We start from the raw sequence: 11,739 nt of genomic DNA, 5'->3' as shown, positions 1-11,739 counted from the left end.
GGTACCACTCCCTTCCTCCGAGGAATACAGGGTGGCATACACAAAGCTTCCCATTTTATTCTCACAGCCCTACCCTGTGGGCAGTAGGTTTGGCTACCCTTAATCACAGTTCCCCCACCCCACATCATCTCTTATTTATGTGGTACGGTTCTGGTCCATCATAGTACAGTGTGCCACAGAAGTAACTTCCTGATAATAAAGTAAGTGCAAGAAGTGTAACATTTATTTCAACAACCCCTGAGTGTGACACTGTGGAGCCTTTGTGCTGGACTGGCCACAATGTACTTTTCCCACAGATAAATATGCCACAGTTCCATAATTTGTAAAGCTACACATATACTTTAAGAATGTAACAATTTAGAAGAAACCCTTAAGTGATGGGTCTCTCTTAAATGACTCAGGTAATTCTGTTCCTCTGCTTTGTTTTGTTCGGCATCTATTCTCAGAGCCCCACAGGCCCTTCTTGCTAAGGAAGCCAGCAAGAAAATAGCCACAGTGGGGCACAACCACGAATGTTGATGCGAATATTGATTCGTCTTTATGGAGCCACCAGCCTTCTTTTGATTTTAGCCAGGGAGGAGGCAAAAGACCCCTCAGACTGCCCATCCTGCTGCGGGGGGGGGGGTAGGGGGGTGCAGAGGGAAGGAAGCCGACGGGAGAGAGAAAGAGAGAGGCAGCAGCACCACCCCGCAGCGGCCACCAGCAGTTGTTCTTTCTCGGTGGGAGGAGGAGACGCGAGCGGGCCGGGCCAGAAAGCGGCGAGTCCCGCCTCCCTCCCTCGGTCATCCAGTCAAGAGCCAGGCGTGCTCAGCTCGGACCGGCACTACGCGTTCCCTCCAGGGCCACCCGCAGCTGCAACCGTGAGCTCCGTCGCAAACGGGCCTCCTCCTGCGCGCCCTCGGACTTTGGCTACGTGCTTCCCTCTCCCCCCGCCCCCGTTACTGGCCTCAGCTGGCTCTGTGTGTCGTCTCCTCTTCGGGAGCCGTCGTGGGATAACGTCGTGTTGTGTAGAGTGTGCCTTCGGCTGCCGCGCAAGGATATTTTGGTGCAGCGGCAGCACCACCACCAGCAGCACCATCACCACCTTTTGGACGGGGGGCTTACGGCTGGAGAGGGCGCCTCTTGAACTTCAGCTCGGGGGGCTCCAGGTGAGAGACCTCGAAGGAGGCTGCCTCCTGGGCTGTGGTGTGGGATTGGGAGGGGGGCTGTGCCTGCTGGGGAGAAAAGGCGGGTGACTCACGGGCCGGGCAGAATGAGAGGTGAGCCTGCGTCTCGTGACTGGCGGTGGGAAGGTGGCCGCGGCTGTCTTTGGCCGAGAAAGTCGGCGCCAGCCACCGGGCAGGTGGGCGAGAGAGCATTAAGGGCCATTTAAGGACACACACAAGGTTGTCCCTTACGCTTCTCGTGTATTTTAAATGGGTATCTGAGGTTTCTGGCCAGAGTTTGAGCCACGTTTGTCATCCTGGAGAGCCTGTGCGCTAGGGGCTCTCTTCTCATTGTGTGGCTGAAGCACATCTGGCAAGTCCAGATGTGTGCTTAGCTAGAGATCCACAACGCAGTTCTTCTCGTTGTTTCTTGAGACATTGCCTGCTGTCATGTGAGTGCATGGCATAGTCTTAGCGAGCATCGAAGCGGTCGTTTCGTTTATTTGCCTGGAGAGTGACCGGTCTCCGCTTTTTTGTAAGCGTTTTTGGAGTATTCACAGGTGGACTCGGGATTTCGACCATTGATGTTATCTGAAAAATATGCCAAGCAGCCAAGTAGGGAGACAGGTGGGTAGGGGGGGGGGGAGAAGAGGAATAATTGCATCGCAATCAAAGACAGGAATCTTTTTTTGAGCTGTTATTTCCTATTTTGTTCGAGGAATTGTTCCCAAATGCTTCCGTGGCTGAGGCTTTTAAACTTAAAAAAGAAGTCCCTGAAAAGGAACTAGAATGTATACAGTACAATTTGAATAATTGGATGACATTTTCACACAAGTAAAAGAGACTAGAGATGAATGACGCATGTTTTTCTGTATTTAAAGTTTTCCACGTTTATATTTTCTTAGTATAGTTATAGGATTGTTCACTTGTCAATTTGAAAAAATACTTGAAGATCTCATCCCCTCCCCCCAAATTCTTCTGATTGCCTTACATTTGTAATATGATCACATTATTGTACTGAAATTGTGATTTATTACTGGATAGTCAAATCTCATACACTCCAAAGGAGTAACTATGTTAATCTCTTGTAGCCAAAACACAATAAAAAGTCTCAGGGCACCTTAAAAATGAACTATAGACTGTACTTGTTTAAGGTGCCACAAGATAGCCTCTAAGCATTACGCACATTGATGGCTATGAGGAAGTTAACCAATACTTGTTGATTAATTGTATTTGGAGGGCGCCCACATGCATTTGTGTTTCAGAAGATGTTCTGCTGCTTGACCATTTTTAGTAAGACAAATAGCAGCCTCTGATATTTGGTGGAGGAGTCTTGTCATGAGGCCCAGTTTTACGGAGCTGTTGGTATCTGTGAACCTAAAATAACTGCTACTTACCAGTGGGCATTATTACTATATAACATGTGAAAGGATGTTAACATTTTCCCCATACTAGTGGGGGGTTTTTTACATAGGAAGCAGGCAGGTATTACATATATGATGGGTGGCTATGCATATTCATACTGATGACCTTCTGGAGACACATTACATAGTCTTCACAGTGAGGATTTCTGAAACTTACCTGTACAAATACATGCACATAAGTACTGACTATGTAGGCATTAAATGGTCAATAGTTTTATTTATTTAAAATTCACTGAAAGAAGTTCCATCTAATTGTTTAATCAGTGATTCTTAATATTCTGCACTATTTATAGAAGATTGATATTGATATTTCTGGGTTGTATGCCCACAGGAACATGTTCACAACTGAAAAATCAGATTGTTATATCAATTCAGTTATGGCTAACTCCTGAACCTCAGAAAGATCAATAACTCCTTTAGACTTCTGTGGCCAAACAAAATTCTTTGAAAAAATATTTTCTTTAGGCTAAAGTATGTTTTTAAAAATGGAGTTCCTTTAAGAATAGCAATGGTACCATAGGATTGGGATGAGAATACCAGGTATGCATTTGAAAACATCTACCAGATATGTGTGTGTGTGTGTATACACACACATATCCCAACCTAATTATCAGCTCTTTTCTACTTGGATAGTGCAGTATGTCATCTTGACTTTTAATTTCTTGATTTTACTGCTATTCTATATTTTCAGTCATTTAAGGTCCTGTATGCAGGGACAATTAACAATAATGCTAAGCTAAAATGTATTGCAAACTTTATTGTCAAGGATTGGAAAAAGCTAGGTTGTTTCACTTTTAACTTTGTACTTTTAATTTTTTAAAAATGTATCAATTTAAAACTACAGTAAAATGAAGTGCAATTTAATACCCTTGGAAGGTGTCAAGGAGTAAGACTTTGTTTTAAAAATAGCATTTTTAATGGACATGCGTTTCTAGATGTTGTCCAAAAATATTCGACCAAACTTGAAGGGAAGGGTTAAACCCACATCATGCCAAGGCATTTCGATAAAGCAAACATGTTCATTGTCTGTCACTGTGACAAACTGAACAACGCCCCACAAGCTAGCTTTATAGCCTCTCTGAGCATTGCTTATTGACTAAGTGTACCCAAGTTTTATCACAATTCCATCAAATATAGTTTTAATAGAATTACAGTACAATCCTAGAGTTAAACTTTTCTAAGCCCATTAACTTTAATTGAGTTAGAAGGATATAACTTCATTGAGTTAGAAGGATATAACTTCACTGTCAGTTAGGAAACCCACATTAACAGTACAAATATTATAGACTGTAATTTTATCCCTATTATAATGGCGTCTGCTGTTGTTATCCTTGGCCACTGTTCTTTATAATTGTATTGATAGCATAATTGCTGCCAGATATAAGCCATCCAAGCAAATTGGGCCCAATTTTACTATAGGGCCAATGGAGAAGTAATGATTTCTAAAACTGAACTGGCCCTCTAGTGCTGACCTTTAAGGGGCTTTTGGGGTAACTGAGGGTACTACAGGTGACATCTGGGATGGGAAGATCATGAATGTACCTTGCTAAAGTCTTGTAAAAATCTGCAGATGGGTTCATTAAAATATTTTGTAGCAGTTGTTTTAATCAAGTGGCAAAGATCCTGAGCATACTTGTATAGAACCAAGGACATCTAAGAAATACGTTAACAAATGCATTAATTTAGGATGGGATGCTGGTTACAGTTGTGTCATTGGTCTCTTAAACAACAATTTCATAGTTTAGAATGTCCCGTTAAAACAAATTCCAAGTTACTTGCTTCTTACATTGGCTCCATTATATTGTGTACCCACTATAATGTGCCCAAAGTGAGGCACTTTTTAAGGACTGAGTAATGTAATAATTCTGTTTGATCTACATGCATGCTAATTTGAAATTACTGTTAAGGAGTTACTGGAAATACTGCTTTACGCATGCATTTGTATTCAGTTGCCCGTGATGACTCTGTATTATTAGATTTAGCTGACAGTATAATTTCAAATTATTTATTGTTAATATGCATATTTCAGGCAGTGAAAATAATATACATTCCGCTAACACTGTTAATAGAAATTCAAAAGGGCCACCCTATGCACCTTCAAAGAGAGGCTGAATGTGAAGTGAAGCAAAAATCAAATTGTTTGAAAATATTAATATAAAGATGTGATTTTTTTAAAAAATCACTATCTGCATAGAAAACATTAAATTGAGGTCAGCAGCAGCCTTTGCCAACAGTTGCTGCAGTTGTTTAAACTGACGTGGAAAGCCATATGCCATGGATTTAAGGGTATAGAAAAAGTGCACTGGATACATCCCCATCATTGAACCAACTAGTGTTCAGAGGGTGCAAATGGTATGGATGAGAGGAGCCACCCTCTCCTGTACATATGTGAAAAAGTTACAGAACACTCTGGAGCGATTATGTAAATTGTCTTTATCTAGCAGGTAATCGGTAAACAACTTGGGTGCTAAGTGTGTTTCATGGCTGAGTGGGAATTTGAACCTGGATTTTTGTACATCCAAGGGCTCCTTCACTTGTAGTCCCATTCATTTTAAAAGTAGCAGTGTCTCTGAGCTACATTTGGTGCACCTAAGGCCATAGCAAGTCCAGTGGATTTTTTTGTTAATTTTAGATTTTTTGTTTTGTTTCCTTCCCCTTTGAATTACAGGACTAAATACCATATCATGTAGTGCTTGTGAAACTCTTGGCACTTGGAAAGGAGGGTTTCCTGAGGCATTGGGGGTGGGAGCATCCAGAACTAGATGTGTATTACTCTGGTTCTAGGTTCTTGGTGCCATAGCTATAGTTTTCTATACATGAAAGATCTGGATTTGCCTCATTCAGATTCTATCATTAATGAAAAATGAAAGAGTTCAGTAATACTCATCTATGATATGTTTGTGTGCAGGAATAAGTGTTTGATCATAAATGGAGGACTGTTTTGTTTCTTTCAGTAAAAACATTTTCTGTTTCCATTTTTAGATGAGTAACTTTGGAATCAAGAACATGGATCAGGTAGCACCTGTATGCAACATGTACAGAGGAGTGCTCATGGTGAGTTCTGAAAAACAGATTTTTTTTTTTGTGACAAGCAATTTAATCTCTACTAAGGGCATATCTCTTGTACAAGTTAGTATGAAACTCTGGAAATTCAGTTACAACTGAAAATAACATTTTGCGATGCCATTGGAATGAAGCCACTGAATTACTGCTTTTAATATGTTCCATTAATATTAGAATGAAATAATGAAATGGTTGTAATTTTAATTTGCTCTGCAGACTTAAAAGCCAAATACTGGTTGGTCATCTCTGAAAGAAAGCTGTAAAAGTGTGAAAATACCATTAGATAATCGAAGTAAGATTAATACAATGATAACTAAGTCGCATTTTGGAATACAATTGATTATATTTAAAAATCTGAATATCTGAGAAATTATATCGGTTGCTTTGACATCGATTTAACAAATCCTCTTTTTTAGGGGCAGTTGTATTAGATTGTTGCAGCAAGATTGCAAAGGAGTAGCCATGTTAGTCTATTGTAGCAAAATAAATCAAAAGTCCAGTGGCACCTTAAAGACTAATAACATATATTTCAGCATGAGTCACAAAAGTTTATATTGAAATATATGTTAGTCTTTACCATTGGTATTTTGTTTTATAGTGAACACAGGAAGCTGCCTCAGACCCTCAGTCCATCAAAGTCAGTACTGCCTACTCAGACTGGCAGCCCTTCTCCAGGGTCTCAGGCAGAGGTCTTTCACATCACCTACTGGCTCAGCCTTTTGACTGGAGATGCCAGGGACTGAACCTGGGACCTTCTGCATGCAAAGCAGATGATCTGCCACTGAGCCACAGCCCCTCCCCTTAGTGCAGTAAGAACAATGGTCTTTCAGATCTAAAATTTCTATTTTGGCAGATGCTTTGAAAGCCTTTTCTACAATAAATTTGTTACGTTTCAAGGTGTAATTAGGTTTCTTTTGGGATTTCATAAGTCGAGGAGACTAGTTTTTGCTAAACATTTTGCTAGAATCCTTTCATAGTAATCTGTGGCTGTCTCACTGAGAAAAAAACAGGACTTACTTCTGAGCAGACCTTCTTATGATTGCTCCCACAGTCATTTAAATGTCTTTTAAGTATTTCTATTGATTGCTTGTTGTCACAAGAAATAAATTAAGCCATCTTTTAAAATTCTTTTTTGTTCATACTGCCTGAAGTGCAAGTTCTCAGGGCGCCCTTGCCCCGCAGTTTCTGGAAACTAGTACCTCCAAGGTACTAGTTTTTTGCTGCGCTTTTTCGGCAGGAAGCCTCAGTTGTGCCACGGAAGCACTACGCTTCCCAGATGTGCTGGTGAGATCGCGACCGGAAACTCCGCTTGTCTTCCGTATCTCTTGCATGGCTAATGTTGCGTGTGACCGCAGCCTAAGCCATCTTTTAAAATTCTTTTTTGTTCATACTGCCTGAAGTGCAAGTTCTCAGGGAACTACTGATAGAATAACTTACTGAAATTACTAAATTGAGTAATAAACTGTGAAGGGGTTGTTTCCACTTGGTTATAACAACATAAACCATAAGCATCTTATGGCAGATGCTTATTAGCTGGGGCTATCTTCTCCATTAGAAGATTAGGCACAAAGCATGTTAGAGGTACAGTGGTTGATTCACAACAGCCTGCAGGGAACAGTTTCACCTTCAGGATTTGTGCACTATTTATGACTGCTGTGGCATAGGGGGGGAAAGAAAACCCTTCATGGATCAATTATGGTTCATGTGACTAGTAGACTTTATTCCATGTATGGCTTTAAACACACTCACTGTACTGTTTAGTTTCATGTTTAAAAAATGCAGAATAATGTTTGCAGTACAACATGCCTTTTACTCACTCTTTGGCGACTACAGTTTTTCCAGTGACTCAGTATAAGGGTCACATATTTACACAAAACACAGGAGTTTCCAGATTATGTTGAAAGTGCTTGGCCTTTTCCCCAGGTATTGGTGATGACTCATCTTTTATCTGTTAACACTGAAAGAATTTATGTTGTTAGAAGGCCCGACAGCTGGCTTATTATTAACCATTTCACTTATACAACAAAGAGCTCAACTGATTTCCTCAAACTGAATTTTCTTAGTGGCATAATGTGAACATGAATGGTTTCCTTGTTGTAGACCAAACCACTTTGACTTTCTGATAATCGGCACTTCAAAAAGTCATTGGATGCACATGTCTAGCCTAGCAGTTCAAGTAAATTCTATTGTTAAATAGTACTTACGCTCTAGTAAGTGTGTTTAGTATTGCAACTTAAGAGTGTGGCATACGTTTGTGAACTAAATTATTATATTAGTAGCAATTCTTTAGCAAATGTGGCAAACTTGGTACAAAAACTTCTTTGGATAATGACTTGAGATAGTAAATAAAAGGGATGAATAATTTGTGGGGGAAAAGAGAGACAATAGACTCAGTACTGAGGAAGTGTGGTAGATTTCATTATATTATTTGTGGAACTGTGTCTTCAAACCTTAGCAAACCATCCAGTTACGATTAATGTAAAAGAACACTTCACTAGGGTTCTTTCATTGTTATTCAAACTGGAATGAACTGTAATCTTTCTGGCTTCCTACTATTGTCTCAAGAGTAGTAATGCTCTGTGATCCTGTAGAGGGGAGTGGGGGGGAAAGAGCTGTGTCTAATTTTCTTTATGAAATAGGTTTTTGTACACATTAGGCACAAATATAATAGAAATGCTCGTGTGCTCTTTATGGATTGGAGTGAATTTTTGGAGTGAATTTTTCATAGAGTTATACTAGTATTTGGCTTTGTTCTTGGGAATCTACTGAAGGAGAAAAATAATCACAGAAACAAGTATTCAGGCATTACCTTGCCTTCTAAAGAGTGCAATTAACATTATGTTCAGATTCCATTGAATGTCAATAGTATTTGAATGTCAAACTGACTATGGTCTCCTACAACTTCCCTAGTCCCTTCCTCCCCACCCCCTAATACAACATTATATACTGTAAGCATTAAATGATAATTGTATCCTGTTCAGTTTGCCTGTGTTCTGGAAAAGAAAACATATAGAATTCCTTAGAATAAAATGCAAATATTAAGAGTCCTACTGCAATAATTAATATTGGTGTTCTACACCAGTTTCAGAACACAGAAGCAAGACACCTCCTTGGTTAATTTACTTCCTTGGACATGAGGATTTAAGAACTTGATTGCTTTGTCACAACACCTTAACAATACTGTGGAAGTAAGAGAATGTTTACTTGAAATCTTTTCTCAAACTTATTTTTCAGCGTCAGCCTGCATTTGATAATTTTGAAGGTGCAAACTCTTTGTTTACTGGATATTTTCCATCATTAAATGAAGACCAGACACTGCAAGAAGTACCAACAGGCCTTGATTCTATTTCTTATGGTAAATATTGGTTTTATAAATGTTGCAGTTTTATCTTTCACTTTATAGAATCAGATACCTTGACAAGGTTGAAATATCTTACTGCTTACATGAGGAATTCTGCAGAAGATGCCATTCACTAGGTTCTGCACTTAATGAACAGAGCAGTTCTAGAGGAGTTGTTGGTTGGGTTCATCTCCTATTCATTTCATTGGGGCTTATGCAGTAAACTTCTTGATGAACAGCACACAAATGATGTTTGCAACTATTGTACTATTGCTGAAATCTAGAAGTATGCAATCAGATTTGCATCTTGTTATTCTATATTCATAGGTCCTCTGTTAGGAAGTTGTTTGGTGTGCACAAAATAAGGCTGCCTCACTGGTTGACTTTTTGTATTGAAATTAATGAGGAAGCCATTCCAAGCAAACAAGCTATATGAGCGCTGAGGGGGAATTAAAAAGGAAGCAAAATGACAAGGAAGAAAAGGTGGGGTAGAGCTGTAAAATATATATTGGGTTTCAGTGTTTTAAGAATTCAGGAACCCAGTGAAGCAGCTAAAAAGGAATGTTGAGGGACACTGCTAATCCTTAGCCAAAAGAAGAGGAGGCATCTTAGCCTGTCAGAGGCGTATTTCCCTACGGTCTCATTTATTGCAGCTGACCAATAAGAAGCAAGCTGCATACATAGTGAGGCTTACCATAAGTCTGGCAGAGCAAGGAAGCTGGGAATCACCTCTTTGGATTCTGCTTGGGGACAGAAAAGGATGCAAGCAGCAGACTGACTGAAGAAATAAACCATAATTTGTTGTGATGTCTGAATGGAACTTGAATGCAAAACATTTTGCCTTCTCTTCAATCACATATGCTGTTCAGATATCATTTATGAAGCTATACCATTAACTACTTCTGTAAAATAGAAGTATGGATTATTATAGTATGGATAGTACTATTATTATAGTATGGATAGGTTTGATCCAAACTTCCTTTGTTTTGTTTGTCTCGTTTACTTCTTTCCTCCTTTGCTTTTTCTGTAAGTATTGGAGTAGATTTTCTCCCTTCCCTCTCTCACTTTCCAAAACATTGCAACTTTTATGCCTTTCAGAATCAAATGGCTGTGAATTGCCACTCTTAACCCCATGCAGTAAAGCTGTGATGAGTCAAGCTCTAAAAGCAACTTTCAGTGGCTTCATCAAGGAACAGCGCAGACTGGGCATTCCAAATAGTAAGTGACATGCTGAGGGATTCAAACTCTAGTGGGGAAGGGAGATCCCCCATGGACCCACTGGCCTTATTCTTTGTGTCTTTCCAGCCCTTTCTCCACTTGCTGTCCCCTCCATTTTATGCTCTCTCTCTCTTCCCCCAGCCTTTTCTTTCTTTCCTCTTCTCCCCCCTCTCCTGATAGCCTTTTCTACTTCCTCCCCAATGCTGCTGTTTTTGCAAAATTTTGTAATAGCTTAGTAAGCATCCTCCATTTGCAGGGGGTAACCAGTTTGGTGGTTAAGCAAGTTTGGTGTAGTGGTTAAGTGCGCGGACTCTAATCTGGGAGAACCGGGTTTGATTCCCCACTCCTCCATTTGCACCTGGCTGGATGACCTTGGACAAGCAATACTTCTGTCAGAGCTGTTCTCTCCAGGACAGTTCTGGAAAGAGCTCTCTCAGCCCCACCTACCTCACAGGGTGTCTGTTGTGGGGAGGGGAAGGGAAAGGAGTTTGTAAGCCACTCTGAGGCTGCGGTCACACATGCTAAATAATCCACTTTCAATCCACTTTCCGTGCACTTTCCAACTGGATTTTTATTGTGTGAACTGGCAAAATCCAGTTGGAAAGTGGATTGAAAGTGGATTGTTTAGTGTTTGTGACCACAGCCTGAGACTCTGAGAATCCAGTCTTCTTCTTCTAACCCACCCCCAGTTGTTTCTATTACATTTTTCGATTACAGATTGACTCAAACAAGGAAGCCACAGTCCTCAGGTTGCAAGACCTGAGCAAGGCTGTTAATGAAAGGACATTTTGGAGGTCATTAATTCATAGGGTTGCCATAACTCAGAAGCAACTTGATGACACTTAACGCACACACACACACACATGCATACATCTGTACATGATACCAATTTTTTTGATCTGCACTCTAGGGCCATTATTCTGAACTAGATATATTGATTTCTTTCTGAGACACAAGATTGTTCTGCTTGTTTAGTATCCTTTCAGTAGAAGTTTTATTATTGTGGGTTTTTTCTGCTTTCCCATTATTAATGGGCAAAGTTTATTAGTTTTTTAAAGAGTTATATAAAACAAAACAAAAAAGAGCAATACACTTCAAAAGTATCCAGCCATTGTCTCGTTCATAACATCTTTAGATACATAATTCCCTTTTTTCCTTTGTTAATCTATAGTCCACAACAGATATCATTAGGTAAAATTCTGTTTCCAATAAACAATTCATTTTTTCTATATCCTATCTGCTATTACTATTATTAATCAATTTTATAACAATAAAAATATAGAAGAAAAAAACCCAGGTATTTCACAGCAGTTAGACAGTTCAAATTTCTTATATGATATCAATCTAGTCCCTTTAAGATATTCTTTCATATTTTTAGCATTGTTATCTTTCAAAATCCCCTTTGTTTGCAAACCTAAAAGTAGTAATTTATATTTTCTCCATAACATCAGCTCTCAACTTTACAATGCCAGTATACTTTCACCTCACACTATATAGATCCATCTATTCTCTCACAACACTTAGGGATATTACACCTTCTCTAGGTAAT

At 39.7% G+C, this 11,739-nt stretch overlaps 1 protein-coding gene across 1 annotated transcript in view; it reads left to right on the top strand.

The window, feature by feature from the left end:
* Positions 1 to 819: 819 nt before the first annotated feature.
* The window catches only part of ETS2 (v-ets avian erythroblastosis virus E26 oncogene homolog 2), an 18,227-nt gene continuing 7,307 nt past the window's right edge, over positions 820 to 11,739 (top strand). Inside the window, exons 1-4 of the mRNA XM_015412879.1 lie at positions 820 to 1,148; positions 5,552 to 5,623; positions 8,867 to 8,987; positions 10,071 to 10,190. Of these exons, the coding sequence (XP_015268365.1) occupies positions 5,552 to 5,623; positions 8,867 to 8,987; positions 10,071 to 10,190 (313 nt within the window). The 5' untranslated portion in view covers positions 820 to 1,148. The remainder of the gene's footprint in view (positions 1,149 to 5,551; positions 5,624 to 8,866; positions 8,988 to 10,070; positions 10,191 to 11,739) is intronic.

This window comes from Gekko japonicus, unplaced genomic scaffold (assembly GCF_001447785.1).
Source record: "Gekko japonicus isolate JY-2015 unplaced genomic scaffold, Gekko_japonicus_V1.1 scaffold1429, whole genome shotgun sequence".
Classification (NCBI taxonomy): domain Eukaryota; kingdom Metazoa; phylum Chordata; class Lepidosauria; order Squamata; family Gekkonidae; genus Gekko; species Gekko japonicus.
Note: the sequence above shows the minus strand (reverse complement) of the source record. Positions and strands in the feature narration are given on the sequence as shown.